The sequence below is a fragment of the Chenopodium album genome, chromosome 25, assembly GCF_948465745.1.
Source record: "Chenopodium album chromosome 25, dcCheAlbu1.1, whole genome shotgun sequence".
NCBI classification, from domain to species: domain Eukaryota; kingdom Viridiplantae; phylum Streptophyta; class Magnoliopsida; order Caryophyllales; family Amaranthaceae; genus Chenopodium; species Chenopodium album.
In genome coordinates, this window is record NC_137858.1 from 3403283 (window position 1) to 3422854 (window position 19572).

The 19572-nt window shown below is 34.4% G+C and overlaps 3 protein-coding genes across 3 annotated transcripts; 1 reads left to right on the forward strand and 2 right to left on the reverse strand.

The window, feature by feature from the left end:
* Positions 1-1755: 1755 nt before the first annotated feature.
* Positions 1756-9213, reverse strand: LOC145613527 (uncharacterized). Its single transcript, XM_081668643.1, has 3 exons — positions 8756-9213; positions 6435-6583; positions 1756-2213 (listed from the first exon to the last, which is right to left on the reverse strand). Exons 1-3 carry the CDS (start codon positions 8939-8941, stop codon positions 2078-2080), a joined length of 471 nt encoding a protein of 156 aa, XP_081524769.1. The 5' UTR covers positions 8942-9213; the 3' UTR covers positions 1756-2077.
* A 4222-nt stretch (positions 9214-13435) lies between these two features.
* On the forward strand, positions 13436-16079 carry LOC145613132 (aluminum-activated malate transporter 10-like). Its single transcript, XM_081668197.1, has 6 exons — positions 13436-13766; positions 13939-14079; positions 14709-14981; positions 15087-15205; positions 15314-15457; positions 15591-16079. Exons 1-6 carry the CDS (start codon positions 13436-13438, stop codon positions 16077-16079), a joined length of 1497 nt encoding a protein of 498 aa, XP_081524323.1.
* A 362-nt stretch (positions 16080-16441) lies between these two features.
* LOC145614692 (protein LEAD-SENSITIVE 1-like) lies at positions 16442-19422 on the reverse strand. The gene is made up of 2 exons (XM_081669763.1): positions 19084-19422; positions 16442-17353 (listed from the first exon to the last, which is right to left on the reverse strand). The coding sequence occupies exons 1-2, from the start codon at positions 19175-19177 to the stop codon at positions 16671-16673; spliced, it is 777 nt and encodes a 258-aa protein (XP_081525889.1). The 5' UTR covers positions 19178-19422; the 3' UTR covers positions 16442-16670.
* Positions 19423-19572: the final 150 nt, after the last annotated feature.

Sequence of the window (19572 nt, forward strand, 5' to 3'; positions counted from 1 at the left end):
GATGAAAATCGATCTCATTATTTCCTAATATCGAAAAAGAAGCTCAACCACTTGATCGAGCTATTCTTTACTTTCATAATATAACTAACAATAAGGGCCTGTTCTCATACGTTGAACAGTTCAGTTCAGTTCAGCTCCTAATTTCCTTCTCTTATAAAATATTCATTTTAGTTCAGTTCAGTTATGCTCAGTTCAGTTCAGCTGAGTTCAATAAATGAGAACAGACCCTAAGACAACATAAATCGCTCCTAAAAATTTCTGGTCAATAGCCTCATATATATGTTAGGGATGGGATGCAAGCCAAATGTTAATAAATTATTAACAGTAATAATAGTAACAATAATAATATGGAATAAAGCTTGTCTGACAATTGAGAAATCCAAAATTTTGTATTTAACCGGAAAAAGTTTGTTAAAAGTAGTGTAATTTCAACTTTAGTCCACACTCAAGAAGAACAACAGTAATCAAGTACAGTAGTCAGTAGAGCATAACTAACTCTAACACTAACACTCTACTCTAATCACAAAAAAGTCTGTATTTTCTTTCAAATGAACTGTGCTTATAAAGGCGTATGGTCTACTTTATTAGAGGTAGATCATAGAATTTTTATAACATAGATTATATGATGGGTCGTTATAAATCATTATCATAAAAAATAAAGCTAAATCTATGTTGTTTTTAGCTAAACATCAACCTGAAAGAAAAATTCTATATCACGTGACCCAAACTTTTGGTTGATTACTCTTACTCTAATTCAGAATTAGGGGTTAATTTTACTTTAATTGCATAAAGTTTAGTGGACTAGTGGTATAGGACTATAGGGGCGGCAGACAAAGTCCTAGCTAATTCCAACGTAATCCATATTTTGATGATGGGTAGGTTTTTGAGAATAGTTTCTTATTCTATTTTTAGTATTGTTTGGAGGGAAATTCTACTTTTAGTATAAGCAAATCTTTAAGCCACGAATATCCAGAAATATGTAAAAATTGGAAGTATTATTGGCCAACAACAATAAAAAATATTCACCAAGGGAAGTATATATATAAAAGGAAAATAAATAAATAAACCCTTTTAACCTTTTCACAATAATACTCCGTAATAAATTAGATTTTAATTATTATTTTTCAATTCATTCAACATAATCATATACGAGCATAAGCTTTGTCACTAAATGGTCTTCACAATAAATTTGAGTAACAATTTCGATATTAAAAAGTTGATTTCAATTATTATATATTTATATTATACAAAGCTTTTATATCAAATTTGATATCCAATAGATATGCGGAGTATCTATAGTTGATGTAAGGGTTGATTAGAATCCTGAAGTGATCTTATTTGACCTCCAATGTCAAAGTTCACAACCTATGATAGAAAAGAGAGATACTTTGTAGAATCTAAATGACAATATTGACCATACAAAAAGATTTCAAGAGGAACCTCACCTCTTGTAGCAGGGCATCCATATTCTTCTCTGATGGCTCTCCTTCAACGGTTCAACCCAAACAAAACTTTTCTGGAGGTCTGAGCATGCATCTATCTGCAACGAGGCTCAATCTCTGGATGAGAGTCTAGATACAAAGTTTTGAACTTTTGTTAATTTATCGTCATAGGTGCTGGCTAAATTATACTAACATTTTATAACAAGAATACGAATATATTCATACAGGACAATGATAATATGGAATGAAAGTATAAAATTTTAGCAAGATATATGAAGATAATACGTTGATTTTGCTCAATACTACAGTAGAATACTAGTAAAACAGTTTCTCTTCCATTACAAAATAAAAAGGTTTATGACATATAACAATGAGAAACCAAAATCATGCTCATATCAGAAAAAGAAAATCTAAAAGAACATGAGATAATTCTGTACAAAAGATAGTATCTATTTATTTGTTCATCATCTCTTTGGAGAGTAGAGGCAGAAGTTTAGGCGATACAAAAGCATTACATCATCTATAACCGTTTTCCTTTCTGGTTTTCCTATACAGTAGTGTCCTTCCGGCAGCTGGAGAAAGGATCAGAAGTCACCTTTGAGTGTTAAAACGAGCTGACTGCCTTAGATGCCTTATTATTCACCATTGATACCAAAGATCCGGACCTTGTGCATATGTGGGAATTTGGCTACAACCAAGATGAGCATTGCAATGGTGTTGAAGAAAAGCATTGGGTGCTGGTAATCTGTTGTATGTGAGGCTATCAAGTACCTGTAAACAATATATTATTCATTATATAGTCAACATATATCCAACTGTATCGATTTCTGCTCTAGTCAAATGAAGGTCCTTATAGTAAGAAGATTGCGAAGAAGTTCAACATCTAAAAGAACCGAAAGGAACAGGCGAAAGGAAAGAGATCCTCAGAATGCCATAGCTGCGAAGGCATGAAAACTAAGGAAGACTATTAAACCACTAACTTCAGAAAAAGGCCTTGAATCATTCTACACTTCAGATCCATAACAAGTTTGATTTTAAAATGAAATCATAATTATTTACAGAACTTTTAAGTCTTAAAGCTGCATACGTCTCCGATTATACATTACAATCAGGTACATCAAGATCTAGGTGTCACATTCTATACTGGAAAAATAATAAAGACAACACAGAACTCAGGTATCATAATCAGAACTCCAAAGGAAGCACCAGGTCATAAAATATTAAAAATTCCTTATCACAGTGCCCCCACCAACTAAAACAGCACATGGCAGAAGCAAAACAGTTTCTGGAAATCGAAATATTTCCAAGTCATTGCTAGCCCCTGCTAGTCAATAAAAATATTTTTTTTTTTTAAAAAAAAAAATGCTGCTAATTTTATCACAAAGTACTCCGTATATTATACAGACAACTTCAGGAAAAAAAAATAATATTTGAAAAAGTATGATGCCTGTTAGACAGAATCAAAGCTGCACAAGATTTAAAACATGGGAGAACATATGTCAAATATCCAGGCAAAAAAGAGGAGGATGGGTACAGTAATATAGGCCCAAAGATCATGCTTGGTAGGAAGCCTTCAACATCCCTGGGCCAAGAGTGCCCTCACGCCTCAAACTATAGCTCCGAGTTATGATGATCAGTCTACCAAGGTGTCAAATCTCAACAAATGGCGCATAAAGGGCCACTATAATTAATTTGGGACCTCATAAGTTGCCTCCAGAAAAATTGCGTTACGCAGTAGATGGGTAGTCAGTTAGTCACAGTGTCACTGACTCACTGTTACTCTATAAGTACTAAGTTATAGGTGGTGATTTGATGCACATGGCCCAAGACAAAATATTTCAATCTCATAATAATGGACCTACAACCTCCTATGAGCTGCCTAGGATCTAGATACCCTTAGGGCTTGATGGCTATCCCTAGAGAGAGAAATAGTCAAAACCACTTACTCAAACTAGGTTGAAATATCTTCACTTTTACAACAAGGCCTTGTTTGATTCCCAATCCCCACCTGTAAATTTTCCCATGGAAAGTTGAAGAAACAAAGCAACAGATTGCTGAGTTCATCACCTTGCAAATAATGCAGCATAGACGTTTTGTTTACAATACATTTCCTTGGCAAGCCTAACACAGATTGTAAAACATCTTCACACTCCATCTCAAACGTTAGCACCATCATCCAAGAGACAAAATCCATGAAAACAAAGCTTGCAATTTTCATCTCTCTTCTTCAACAACTATTCATGATTGAGGGAGCACATCACAAAGAAAAGATAGGGAATAAAGGCACATCATCTCTATCAAGAAGAAAAAAAGGCATCCAATTTTTTTTTTTCTTTATAATAAAGAGAGAAAAAATTAAATTGAGGGATATGAACAAGTAAAACTGTAAAACTGAGCCAGCAACGAGATGGAGTCAAAATAACAAAACAAAGCTTCCAATTATTCGAAGTTAGTCATTAGCTTCTTTAAAAGCTAAGGAAGAGTCCTTAACTTCTTTATAAGCTATGGAAGTCCCAAGGAGTAAGTACCGACCCCTTCAGTGAGTTAGACATAGAATTATTTCCCACTACCCTGATATTTGAATTCCTGCGATCACTGACACCAAACCAAACAAGGGCTAAACGGACATCAAGACCCTAATTGCCCCATCATTATTCTATGTTCGCGTATATGTAATCTCCAGGAAATAATTACAAGCCACTCATATGAGAACAAATTCAACACTCAACACCATGCCTAAGCCTATTGACCAAATTTCATACATTTAATCCCAAATCCTTCATGTTAAATTATTTACTTTTCTCACTGTTCACCTAGGAAACATGAGCCAGTTATGAGCAGAGCACAGACCTTTTGACATTTTCATGACTTCTTTTACCTACATTATTCAACATGTTCACTATGAAACCATGACTAGACCATCTAGTTATGGTCATGACTAGCAAGTTGACACTGGGTTCACAAGACCATTTCGGAATACTCAAGAAATTAGTGTGGCACAGTGAGCATGCTTTGGGCTTCAAATTATTAGGTTAATACTTTTGTTTGGGTCTTTGAAATTCTGGGCACAGTTGGTTAGGAGAATCTGTCTCACATTTTGACAATTTATATATAATGACACCTTTACTTTGACTTCATTTCTCCATTTCCAGATCTTAGCCAAATTGGTGTTTCCATATTCTACTTAGTTTGTACCAACTGTAAGGGACCTGTTCCTGTACTATATAAGTAGTCACCTAAGGCATCAGATAGACTTTACCCATCAAGACATAAGATTACTAGGTGGATGGGTGGGGAGAGTAGGAAGAGTAAAAAAGAAAAATAGAAAACCACCATCATGACCACACCAAAGCCTTTAGCTTTAGCTCATGAAATCAAGTTGCAATTGGCTGAAAGGTTAAAAATCATCTAAAGAAAGACTAAAAAAACCGACCTCAAAGTATCCGCAAAACCAAGGTCACAAGGATAGGGTTCACAATACGTTGCCAAAAATTTTTAATGGATAAAACATGAGATATGTGGTACATTGTATTTGACCACTAAGCCTAATCCTCGTGGTTACAAGCAAATTCACCTCCTTCATCATGTAATCACACTCAAAAACATTACTTCCTAAGTCTCCAATGTTGCTTTGACTCTCCAAGTCTCCAACCACATTCAGCAGTCAATTTACAGCATAGTGGTTTACTGACTTAATCCTTACGACAAGAACACAGACTTCAACAATGAGAGACAAAAATTACTAGAGCTCTAGTAGCCGCCACTATCATTATTCATTACCATCACCATTACCTAATGCCTCTAACAGCAATCAATTATGCTAGATTGAAGTGTATCAAATGCAACATAACCTTTTCCATATGATTGCATATAACTCTTTGAGACTTACCCCAAGGCAAAAGAGACAAGAGTCATATTGAACATAAGGCGGCTCAATTCTCTTCCCTTTTTGTTATTTTTTAATTTATTATTTTAATTATTTTATTACTGTGATTATAAGTTTTTGGTTATACAAGGAACTACATACACACATTTTTTATATAGAAAAATAATTCATTCATTTTTATTTACATATCAAATTGGTTTTTACTGAATATAATATAAAAGTTAAAGAGAGTACGGCACCTAATCTGGGTACTGCCTAAAAATTGATCAAATTAATCTCTTCTACATCTGAAGCAAATCTAAAATTGTACAGCAATGAAGGAGTTAAAACACTACTGACTAGCCCAACTGTAACATCAGCCTTTACTCCTCACAACAGTGGTATTTGTCCACTAACTTAACCCCAAGGAAGCCCCCCTCACTCCTCTATTTTCATGTACCAATCTAGTAACTCAGCCATGAGGATTCTAAAGCTATCCGAGCTCTAAAAAAACCTCATCCCCATACTCCAGGTTTTATTACTACACTATTCAGGTATACTTGACCTCAAGACTAAGTAGCCATATTTATTTGAATAGTAAGTTTGTAATGTCTACGATAGTCATTAATTAATATCTTAGAAAAACCCCCCATTTTGATTATATTCCCTACTCGTCTGTATGTTGGAGGATTACATGAATGCATGTCATCTATTAAGTCCAAGTTTTGAAACAGAATTTAAGCCACAAAAGTACAATACCTAAAGGGTAAAAATAAGTGGATGAGCCCCCTCCTCGCCATTTTAAATGACTTGAAAGATTTCGTGTCAGAATGTCAGTTAAATCCACCTGAAGGTGTTCTACATTTTCACCAACTCAAGCAATATTGGAATTCTATGTCTACCAAACCTTGTTTAATGAAGAAGTCTATTGTTCTTTTGTTCACGCAAAAGCAGTTAACAGCTGCTTCCACATGAGAAGAATAACAACTATTGTAAATGATTTAGAGATCAGACAGACCAGAACTACAATATTCAGGGTGCTAGCATTTCATCTGATAACTAACCAAAACAACTATGCATCAATTACAATAAAATCAACATATTAAGTATTTTTGGGAGTTACTTACAGCACAACAGGTACAACAGTCAAGAATTTCCTGTTACGTGTAAGCTGCTTCCCATTGTCAACTTGCTCCCACCAAGTCAAACGATTATATATTCCCTGATCATCAGAGAATGGGGTACCTTTCTTCCAGTGAAAGAAATGATATGTGACCTGATCAGAAAAGTAATCAATTGGACAGAAAGAGATCCACATTAGCATTATCTGAAACAAAACAGAATTCATGTAACATTTACTAATTCTTTATACATAGTTCATAGCTCTACCACTACCACCAGGAAAAGGGAAGGAAAAATGAAAAATAAAAGAATCTCATTAAAACAGCAATCACAAGAAAAATTCCCTAAAGAAATTAGACAATTCAAAAGATGATCAAACTTGCATAAATGCTTATACAACTATCCGAAGTTCCTTCAATTTTCAAAGCAGAAATTTAGGGATAGGGTGAGAAGATTACTTAACCAACTCAAATAAGCAATTGCTGCAATGCCAACTTTTATCAATCACAAACTTATTAAGGTTTTGATATGTGTCTTACACATGTGAAACAAGGTTAGCAAGACAATTTCTGTCATTTCTAGGGACATAAGACATAGAAAATAAAGAGCAACAGCTGTCAATTATTTTTCTCTCCCAAATTATGTCTTTCATTCAAACTTTGTGTACAGTTCCTTCCTAAACAACTATGGCAATGCCCTTTTTTTGCTAAACAAGACTGAACCGTTATCAGACTATCAATCCACACCCCCACTGATTGACAAAGCTACCCTGATTGACATTCATTATTGATAGAAATTTGCATAGCATGTTTTTCCAACAGACTAAAAAAAAATTAAAGATCAAAAGAACATTTGAAGTTAAGTAGTTGGTATATGAATTTGCTTTACAAATTCAAAGATAAAATCAAAAGTGAGGTTCTTGCCTATAGCCTATAAAATCCTTACCAATACCATGCTTTTATAGGGAATAATTGAAGGTTAAGACTTCAAAAGCCAACCACATTGAGCATAAAATGTGTTGATGTCATAAGTTCTTATGCTACTTTAACTCCTAACTATCTACTTGAATCAAACATTTTAACTGACAAAGTGGCATAGGAGACAAAACAATGGTGAGTAGTTCAAATTATCGAATTTGTCAAAGGCTCAAAAATAAATTCAACTACATAATATGCAATATGCAGACAAAGATATAATGATCTTGGAGGCCAAATAGCAAAAATTGGACTACAGAAACAAGTTCCTTAACCAACTCTATAGCCTTTTCTCCATTGCATTCCTCTAGTCCTCATTAGAATCCACCAGGTTGGCAGGTTTACCTCCAAGGCCCAAACCCTATCATAGAATGATCTCTGGTAACAATTGAGCCATAGGAAACCTTTTCATGTATTGCACAAGGAAGATCAGTTGACAGAGCTAGGCAAGGCAGTGATACTACTTATCAGGTTCGATAAAAGATCAGAACCAAGAAAACTATGTGTGTGTGTGTGTGTGTGTGTGTGTGTGTGTGTGTTTTCAATCTTTCCCCTTCCAGCTCATTGCCATTTGGAAAATAAAGATGGGCTAAGTGATAAAAAGGTAAAGCATGATTCTTTGATAAAAAAAAACGAGGTCTTTTTTTTAAAGAAAGTACTACAGCTATTTTATCGCGTTTCTTTTTTCAGACAACAGTTGTGACTGAGTGTGCTTCAGTTGTTGAATCGAATTTCTTCCACGACAACTGTTGTGAGTTGTGACAACCGTAACTATATAGAGTGCACTTTGGTTTTAAAATCTTGTGCAGATTAATTTGTAGCTGAATAGTAACATTTCCTATCAACTTGTGTAAAGTAAGCAAAAGAGGGGTTTCTCTCCACCCAAGAATGAGTAACCTATATACTAAGGTTTCACCCATTCGGCCATTCATGATACAACAAAAGCTTTACCTAAAAATAATGCTCTTCTAATCGCGGCATAAGAGCACACGCCGATAAATCTTTATCTCTCAGACAGTGAAGTTCAAGAAGACATTTAACAAGTGCAAAAAACTCTTATACTCAAGAAGGAAGCATCCACACTTCTAGAACACATATTTAACCTCATCCTTTCACTATACATTAACATTTTCATCCCACACAAATCACATGATTATAGAATAAAGACTAAAATTAGTAAAATTCAATGACATACAACATTCACAAGAGCTCAAATTGAACAAAATTTGATGAATTGCTGAATTCTAAGAGGCGAATTAAACCACGACAAAATCAAACAATCAATCAATTGCAACAATTGAAGAAAAAAGTAACGAAAACCTAATGAAATTGAGGAGAGAGAAAGAGCGTACAAGAAAGTGAGCGAGATTGACGACGGTCCAAGCCATGCCAGGAGAGCAACCAAAGACAGAAAGAACAAGAAGCCATGAAAAGAAGAGGAACAAGATGTATGTTGTCCAAACTCCAGGATATGTAAACCACTCTGTGTTCCTATTCAGATCCGCAGGTGGCGAAGCTTTCACATACAAATTCGCCATTGTTGTACAACCTAAAACCTCCAAAAATTCTTCGAATTTGATTTGATTTGATTTCAATTGAATTGAATTTGATTCGATTTCAATTGAATTGAATTTGATTGGACTGAATTAGGTTAAGAAAGCAAGAAATTGAATTGATTTGATCGAATTGATTAAATTGGAGAATTTGAGAGTTTCTCTCTCCTCTCTTTAATTGATTTGATGACGAGTGGGTGGATTAATTCCTGGAAACATGCATTTTTGATGATCTTTTTCTCTAATTTACACCTTCCCACATAATAAATAAATAAATAAATAAATAAAGGGAAAGAATGCTTGATATTTCTTCCTTATTTTCTTGTGTGTTTGATTTTGGTTTGTGGTATTGATGGCCTACTTTTTTTTTTTGACGATACTAGGTGTTGATTGTGGTCCAATTAGTGTGGGTTGCATTAAATTGAATAGGATTTCTTAAGCCCAATGGACCTATTTTAATGTCTACTTGTATAGATTAACCATTTTGAATGGTCAAATATGTGTTTTGAATACTACGGAGTATGAAATTTAATTTGTGAAATCAAAGTACAACTTTGTATATAATTTCATGTCTTGATGATAATAGTTTATGATACATGGAAAAGTTGTTAGTCAAACTAAATATTACGTATACGTGTATTTATATGTGGTGAAAAGTAGCATTTATCGAACAAGACCAACATACTATACTATTGGATGTCTTTAGCAAAAAAAAAAAAAAAAAAAAAGTTGATATGTATCTATGTTTGAAAGAGGTCTTGATTTGATTAGCCTAATAACGTTATTCATATTATTCTCTTACTAACCATTGGCTAAAATCTTCATACAAAATACCAATTCAATTTACTAACAAACTATCTTTTTTTTCCAATCATCCCGCACCATTATTGTTCATCTTTCTGTAGACAACCTTGCTAGGTCCCTATTCCTAAGCCCATCATCAATGAACCACACATGCACCCATATTCCATCACATCACCAAAGTGTTCTTGAAGGGCATGTCTTATCTAACCCTGTAGGGGGATAAATAAGTAAAGTTTGATCATGTTCGGTATATGGTATTTTAAAATAGTGAAATTGTAATAAACTAAACGTTTCATTGCTTATTGTTTGGTATGATCGAGGAGTGGTTACACACTTAATTTCCCACACTTAATTTCCTAAGGTTAACAATATAAACATTATTTTTTGGTATTCTTCCCAATCTTATAATAGCAAAAACATTTCTCATCTCGAATTCCATATTCATTCGCCAATTTGAAACAAGGGATTCCTTGCTCAAGTATACCAACATGTAGCGCACTTAATAGTCTAGTTCATCATGAGCCACAAGTATGTTGATCGATATCTTTCTTTCAAACCAAATGGAGAGATTTTATTTTTTGGAAGATGGTTCTTATAGAAAGGTTGATATGATAATTTATGTAAATATAAAAAAAATTACATGGGAACAAAGTTGAGTGACATTCATTGTCAAGCATTAGAAAACATGGCAATGAGTGATTAGACCAAATTTAAAAAATCAAAAAATAAACATCAAAAACTAACATTTGATAGGCCAGTTAGCTTTTCACATCAAGTTTGTGGAGAGAAATAGTCCGCTTATACAAAGAAATCATAATCTTCATCTCATCTTATTAGTGGCACGTAGCCAATTAATATGCTATTTTGTCACTTATGTGACATTTAACGGTGGATAATTCATGTTTTCATCTTTTTTACATGGACCGTTATAAAATATAATATTCCTTACTATATACTTTAGTATATACTCTTATAAAGCAATAAGTAACTTTATTTTGGCATATCAAGCTAGGTTATTAAAAAAAATAATGCTAATGTTAAAAATGTTAAGAAATTAATTGGATAGATGGCCATATTTAATCTTCACAAATCAACCATTGAAAGCTTTATCTCCACTTCAATCTAAACGCACTAATAAATAAAAAAAAAGAAGTGCCAAATTAGGTTAACCCTATTATTTCTTGTTCAAGCAAACTTTTCATATATAATGACGTACCAAAAGTCAACCCAACTATAATGCAGTATTATTCTTAGTAATATTAGGTCATTCTATTCGAACTTTCCTTTGCACGTTTAGTTTCATGCAACAATTTGTGCTTTATTCTCGCACCCCCCATTAAAAAGAAGCTTTAGATAGTCTTTAATTGTAATTTTAATTTTAGGAATGAAGTTGCTTGTTTCCGTCCAAATTGTTTGATCATTTACAATACTTTTATATACAAAGTTCCACACTTCTGGATCCAAATGTATACTTCAAAAGTAAGCTAGCTAAGGTGCCATTTTGAAAGAAAAAGAGCCATATATAGAATGTCCTAGAAATAACTAGTGAATCAAATTAAACTTTCTTTTGTGAATTTAATTTGTACGACTTTTTTATTAATGAAAAAATTTCGACGTTAAATCCAAGCACAAGAATGCATGAATTGGAACCGGTGAAATGGAGAAATCGAGGGAAATCTAATCCCCATTATACTAGGTCATGAAATAAAAACACTTGAATTTAAGTTTGATACATGTACTCCAAATCAGATGATTCTTAATTCTTAATAGATTGTACATAAAATACGTACACATTCAACTAACTGTACTATAGTTATTCTAATTTAATTAGAAAGTAGAAGTAATTTCTTTCAATTTTCTGTTTTCTGTATTGTTGAATCCACGGTTGTTAATTCACATATACTAGCTGTATACCACTGCCAAACTTCAGCCTTTTCGTGTGTAATATGCAATGAATGAAGAACTAAACATAAGATTGTAATATACGACGTACTTCGTAATTTCGTATGCATGTTATGCAGCATATTGTAACAATCGTCATATTGATAGTGTAGGTGGAAAACTACACTAATATGCATCTTTATTAACTTGATCAGAATACTTGGTACATTGATAATCGATTATTATTGAAGTATAATACGTACATACTCTCTTTATCTTTGAATAATAACCGTATTCTTTCTAAGAATAAGCTAGTTGAAATCCATGACTACTTCCTTGTTCATGTATGTTATTCAAGACTTGCCACTGATCGTACATAGCCCATGATCCTGATTCCTGTCAGACTACTTTGTTCCAAACAACCATATCGACCACAACGAATGTCTTGGTTTTAAACGGAAGCATGATACAGAAATGTCTTAGTAAGGAGGATCATCCTAATAGTCGTTCGAACTAATGATAAATAAAGAGCGAGTGAATGCATCTTCATTACATGGTAGCTACAATAAGTTAGTCTTTCCTTGGCCCTAAGATTGTCATCAAGGGTAGGTGCTCACATATTTGTTTACTAGAGTAAATTTACAATAATGTAGACTATTACTCCGTTTTTTATTTATTTCTAGGCTGGAACATCTAAAACAATATGGAAATGTGACCTATTATGTAAAGACGGAGAGATCAAAGCATTGTAAAAAAATTTCCCTCGTGTACCAAACTGAGACTTAATTTCAAATTAAACATTTGAGTAACATACAGAAAGTTGCAGTACGTGCAAGAATTCGCACATAATATTTACACTGGCTGCAGACAAAGATAAGTGGGAGGCAGCACTATAAATCTGCTATATTAAATAGGAGCAAATAAATTAAAAAGTTTATGAATAAGTTGAATTGATATAATAAATTACTTGAAGTTGATGTTTAGTTACATGAGGTCACAGAAAACACATACACAACAATTACAAGCTAGTGGTTGATCCATATACTCCGTATATATTTTACCATTTTGTATAATACCTCGTATTTTCTCTTTGAGAAGTGATTAGAGAAAGTAAACATAAAATTTTATCATAATAGTTTTATATTAAGATCCGGAATAAGCTGGTCTGGAAAGAGTTAGGTAGCATGTGTATAAAATTATTTTGATTAGTTTTTTAATTACAGTATCTAATATCTTCCTTAAAGTACGTGTCATGAACCTGTATTGCAAGTAAAAGAAAACGGAGAAATTATTAATTACTGTACAAGAATAACATGAGAAGATTCTATAAATACCTAGCTAGTAGGTATAATATCAGGCATAAACTATTCCAACTTAGAAGGATTATCAATGATAAGGTGGTGTCAATTCCCATGATGTCAATCTGATCATCCGTCAGACTCCAATATTCATCTCCACTTATCATAAAGGACAATTTCAAGGACCTAAATTTTGTATTTCTTTGGATAATATAGAAATGATAGTGGAAAATGAGTTAAAAACACTTGACATAATTTAGGTCATACTTGCTCTTAATATAAATAGGAAGTTAGTCTATCTCCAAATTCATTGCAACTCACTCACATTATCATTACATATTGCTAAAAAGAGTTGAGAGGTCTTTACTAAACCTGTTCTCAGTCGTACGACTCAACGTACTTATATGATAAGTAGTAGACAAGCTAACACAAGGCCTACGAAATTTCGTTATAGTATAAAGTACCTCAAGTTCTGTCTATATACTTGTTAGCTACAATGGTATCTGGTGAGGGAATACCGGGAGGATTGGAATGGAAGATCAATGTGTCTAATGGGACGACGAAGGTTCTAGAGCCGGAAAGAGGGATAGCAGCAAGGATATGGCAGAAGTTACATAGTATGATTGTTATGAAGACATGGAGGTTTTTGGTGAATTCATGGAATATAGGTGTTGCTGATCCTAAGAAGTTTGTTCATTGTCTGAAAGTGGGACTTGCACTTTCTGTTGTGTCTCTTCTGTATTATATGAGGCCTTTATATGATGGTGTTGGTAAAAATGCAATGTGGGCCATTATGACTGTGGTTGTGGTTTGTGAATATACTGTAGGTAAGTTCTAAGGCCGAAATTATCTCTAATTTTGCTGTGATATTACAAGTATTTCATAACTCGTAACTGTTGATTATACGCGTAAATTGTATGTGTACATATATTATCTCCCTGCGTTGTACTAAGCTAAGATTACTAACCTGAATTTTATGCATGTATGTGTAAATGACAGGATCAACTATATACAAAAGCGTCAACAGAGCTGTTGCGACTGTTGCTGCAGGATCATTAGGGGTTGGGATCCATTGGATAGCAAATCAATGTGATAAACAATATCAGCCTATTTTCCTTGGAGCTTCTGTTTTTATTTTTGGTGAGTTGATTACTTCAAAATTAATACATTTAGCTACTTCAATACTTGTGAATAAATTTTAATATGTTTGTAGTACAACCAGTTATACCCCGTGCATGGTACAACCAAAGTTATTATTTGGCTTATCTGCTCATTTGGAGGCTTGGAGCTCTTCCAAATGAGCAAACGAACCAAAAAAAACGTCAAAATTCGCTGTACCATGCATGTAGTACAATTGCACCATGATAGAAATTGACGGTTGCTTAGTGTAGTCAATACTCCCAATAGAGTTCCTGTTTTGCGACGCTCAGATTTGTCACAACTCACAAGTTTGAATTCTGCCATATGCGATCCTTAAGAGTGGATGGAATTGTGGTCACTTGGGTCCTTAGCTTAAAAACTAAACCTACCACCGGTTGTATAAAAACTTTGAAGTATTATTGGTACTGCTGTAAACAAGGTCAATTAAAAGTTTTAACTGCACTCAACTTATTAATCTTAATAGGCTAGATTATTAAGAAGACTGCTTCTGATATAAAAAGAAATAAATCAGTAAGATGTAACTCGTATTAATTTTTTATTGAAAAGTGGAAGATAATAAAATTCAGACTTAGCTTGTATTTATGATGAACCTTGCTTCATGTATGCAGCTTCAACTGCCACCTTTACTCGTTTCATTCCCACGGTGAAGGCTCGATTTGATTACGGTGCCATGATCTTCATCCTCACCTTCAGCCTAGTCTCAATCTCAGGCTATCGAGTAGAAGACTTGATCATGATGGCTCACCAAAGGGTAAGCACAATTGCGATTGGAGTCTCCCTCTGCATCCTCATAAGTATGCTGCTATGGCCTGTTTGGGCGGGCGACCAGCTTCACAATCAAACTATTAGCAACCTCGAAAAACTTGCCAATTCCTTAGAAGGTATATATACACCACACAAAAAATGATTAATGCATAAAAGTAAATGTCAAAATTCACTTGTAACTATAACTAAGCCATATGTGTTTACACAATTTTCACACACAGGTTATATAGCCGAGTACTTCAGCAATGAAGAAACTGCAAAGATCCCTAAAGATGATGTGACCAAAAAGCTGCAGGGATACAAGTGTGTGCTGAACTCAAAGGCATCTGAGGATTCTATGGTAAGCAAATGACAGAATTTGAACATCCATATGTAGCTACTTAGCAATCACAGGACATCCCAAAATCGAAGATAACTTAAAATTAACTAATTATGCATCCTGAATCAGGTGAATTTTGCAATATGGGAGCCAGCACATGGACGCTTCTACTTTGGTTACCCATGGAAGCAGTACCAAAAAATTGGTGCAGCAGCGCGCAGCTGTGCTTATTGCATTGATAATCTAAACAGTTGCATCGACTCTGAAATGCAGGTAAACAATTGTGCAGTGGCGGATCTACTATGATTTTTGTTGCATAAACACAAACATATACACAGATCAAAAAATTCATACAGAAAACAAAAGTTTGTCACAGTAAATAAAATTTGCTTTATGATTAATACAGGCACCTGAGTTGTTGAAGCAACATATCACAGAGAGATGCACAAAGTTAAGCCTGTTCTGTTCAGAGGTGCTGAAAGAATTAGCCACAACAATCAAGACAAGGAAAAGATCATCCAGTATTGATTTCTTAGTTGACAGAATGATCTTTGGAGTAGAGGAATTCCAAAATGATCTTAAATCCCTCCCTTGTGATGTCGTTCTTTCATTGACGACAGCTGAAAACTCTACTGACAACAATGGTGAGAAGCTAGAGACCCCAAACCAAGCAACTATGTTGGAGGTGTTGCCATTAGGTATGCTAGTAACTTTGCTGATCGAAATTGTAGCCAGAATTGAAGAAGTTGTCAAAGAAGTTGATAATTTAGCAAACATGGCAGAATTCAAGATCCAGAAAGAAAAGAAATTACAAGAGATTCCGAATGAGAATAAGCAAACAAATACCCTAGGCCAAGAATTAATGAAGCCTATGAAGGCCATTGAAGAGGTCTAAACTTTTGACAGTCATTGACCAAGAACATTTGATTTGCTTACTTCATGTAGAAATCATCTGGTCGTAATATACTGTGTTCAGTGCACCAGACATTCCCGATCTATGATTTCGACATCTTGTATGTCTGAAATCTTCAACATGCTACCAGTCATCTACCAGAATACATACAGATATAGATCATTCTAGAGCTTTTCTTGTTTGCATGCATGCAGCTCATGGTTTGAATTGAATATCACATAATAAGGTTACTTTCCAAGAGATTAGGCAGAGAAAACTCCCAAGTTCACAGTTATGCGTATAATTTCTCAAGCATGAAAATTTTGTATCTCATAACAACAATCATCTACCATCATCCATACTTGAAAATCTACAATAAAAACATTCCAGACACTTGAACATAAACTTCCATGATTTCATAGATTGGGAATTCAATAAGAAGTTATAACTTACAAGGCTTCAAACAGAAGATAGATGTCAACGTGACAAAAAATAGAATTATTCATGACAGACTCCCATATGACACTTGTGAATTCTAATGAGAAGAGATATTATGTACTTGGCTCAACGCGTAACTCAGATATGTCATGTATGTCACAGAGTAATCAGTGCAGTTGAAGATCCTTCATCAGGAATTTGTTCTTCCTCGGACTCATTCCAACCTAGGTTAACAGCAAGGTCCTCTACTGCTACCTTAATCACATCAGTACGGACCCCAATATCTGTAGCATAACGGCTCATACAGTACATTCCGGCTGTCACAGTAGCTACACCCACAGGACTTGGCATCAACAACTTGAGAGGAGAAGAAAGTAGAGCAGCTAGTGGGGCCCCAATGACAGAAGAAGCTTGACCACTTCTTCCAACCCCTACTTTATCAATTAACAATAGACCAGTTTTACAGTACAATGCAAAGTCCTCACAGTTGTTCTCGAACACATTATAGTTCCCAAACCCATTTTGAAGAAGATACATTGCCCGGTGGATGACATATTCAGGTGGATCAGGTTGGGCAGTGGTGCATGTCCCACCCCTTACTTTGGAAATAAAGGCAGATGGGGTTACTCCATATTCAAATAAGTAGGGTGATCCATTGCCAAGAAAGCAGTCTAGACAGGTGAGGACAACTCCACTTTTGGGTTGCCTGAATCCACAATCAGGAAAAGTAGGACATGAAGTCTCCTTCACAAATTCAGAACTGTCAGAAGCCTCTGCATTCTGATTTCGATCACGGTCAGGAGTAAAATGAACAACTTTGCTTCCACCGACAAAAATGCCTTCAACAATAGATAACAAATTGTAGTCAGAACATTGTGCGTTGTTTCTATTCAAACAGGTGGGGAAGCAATGGGGACCAGCCATTGGTTAGCCACTTAATAGAGTTATAACCTTAAATTCAAAGCATAGGAACAGTTAAAGTATGTATGTTTTGAAGATCATAAAAACTGGCATGGGAAACTTAAAGCATGCCATTTAACCATAGAACATGACAGTGAAGTATATTCTCAAAACCATGTCCAACAGAGTTAATTGCATGCCAACTTCACGCAGGGATGGGAATCTCCTGTATAAGCATATATGGCATTAACTGCCTTGTGATTTTAATCCAACTTGAGATCAGAAGAGGAATTAGAGAACGAAGTGAGTTTTAGATGGCTTCTCATAAAGATATACTTACTCTGTTTTTATTTACTTGCAACACAACCTTGTAGCACGTATTTTGAGGTCGAGATTATACAATGTAACGAACATATTAATCAAAATAATTTTAACAAATGGTACCTAATCCTTCCCTACCCCCGGAGTTAAAATTAATTAGATAAAATCACTCAGTTGCCTTTTCTAATCCCCAAGGAAAAAACAGGTTATCTATCCATATGAACAGATAATTATCAAAACTAGATCATCACAATCGCATTTTGAGACTCATCCCACATTAACGCACAATCGAAAGTGACCAAGTGAGGGACAGGTGTTCACTCATTCCACCTACATACATATATCCTATGAATCTATGAGGCAATAATGCTAAAAGAATAAACCAACAGTCTAAAGTTGATTATGTGATAACATTAATGATTTAATCACACAATCTTTTAGTAATGCATTTTGCACTACTGATTTCCTGCATTTCATGCCATGAACATATCAGGATAATCTCTACTCAACCAAGGAGTGAGTCATGTCTGATTCAGCTTCTGCATTGTCCCAACACTCCAACAATCGAGTCAAACATGACAAGCACACTATCCTTCTATTGTCCTCATTAGACATTATCATTAAGTCATTAACGTAACAACAAGAATGTTTCGCGATGTCCTACATGACCCCAAACCTAAAAGATAGAACGCGTACACCTAATTCCACAATAATTTTGATTATATCAATTTATCCAAATACAATTAGCTTTCCAACTAGCTTTAACTTTCAAAATACTAATAAACAACCCCCAAATCACAATCTCTAAATCAACAAGCCACTAAACCCACTCACAATTTCCTTGCTTGATCAATCTCCACTTTCGGCTTTTCGCCTCCCAAATCTTCTATACAACAAACCATACTTGAGATGGAAATACATACCCCAACATAATCTCTCAGCCATGTATGAATAGGATTGTATTCTAGTTTCGACAACATGCAACAATTCCAACAAACAGTAACCTGATTCTTTTCTTCCAAAAAAATGCATAGCTCCATTAAAGAATCAAACTTTCTTACAAGTAAGGCAAGTTGGTTAAACCCCATTTCAAAATCAAACTATAGCAATCAATAAACAAAATTCTCCCAAATCAGATTGTAAATAATTCTAATTCCACCAGCCCTAATAAAAAAATAAAAAATAATAAATAAAAAAAAATTAAAAAAAAAAAAAGCAAGAACAATAAGGCGGATAATCCAAAACATTGTATTAACCCAAAATTATTACTATATTAAACAAAAAATGAACTAAATTACAACATTGAAGTTAGTATGAATATATAATCAAAACAGTAAGAAAAGAGTACCATGGTGAGAGTAAGTGAAGACAGCTCTCCAAGTGTAAATGTGATCCCCTGATTTGATCTCCTCCCTCTCCACCTTGTGACTCAAAAACCCCATTTTCTCTCTCTGCTTCTTCTGCTAACCTCCACTCCCTAAGTCAATGGAATTTCCTTGTCCAAAAACAAAAAAAAAGTCGATGGAATTTCGTCAAAAAATGAAAATTGGTCAAAATTAGAAGAATGGATTATTTTTAAAATGTGGGTGTTGATAATCTCCAATGAAAATGGAATTAGTTAAGCAAACACCCACCAACTACAAATCAAATTATTTGTTGTTCATAATTTTTTATAATTAAAATGTGAGTAGGTCTTAATCCAAAAAAAAAAAACCAGAAAAAGAAGCGGAAAATGAGATGGTGGGATGATAATGATGATGATGGGTGATTTGCTTTTTGGTTTGGCCTTTGAGATTTTGACTTGTTTAATGTGGGGTTGGATTTTAACTTTTAAGCC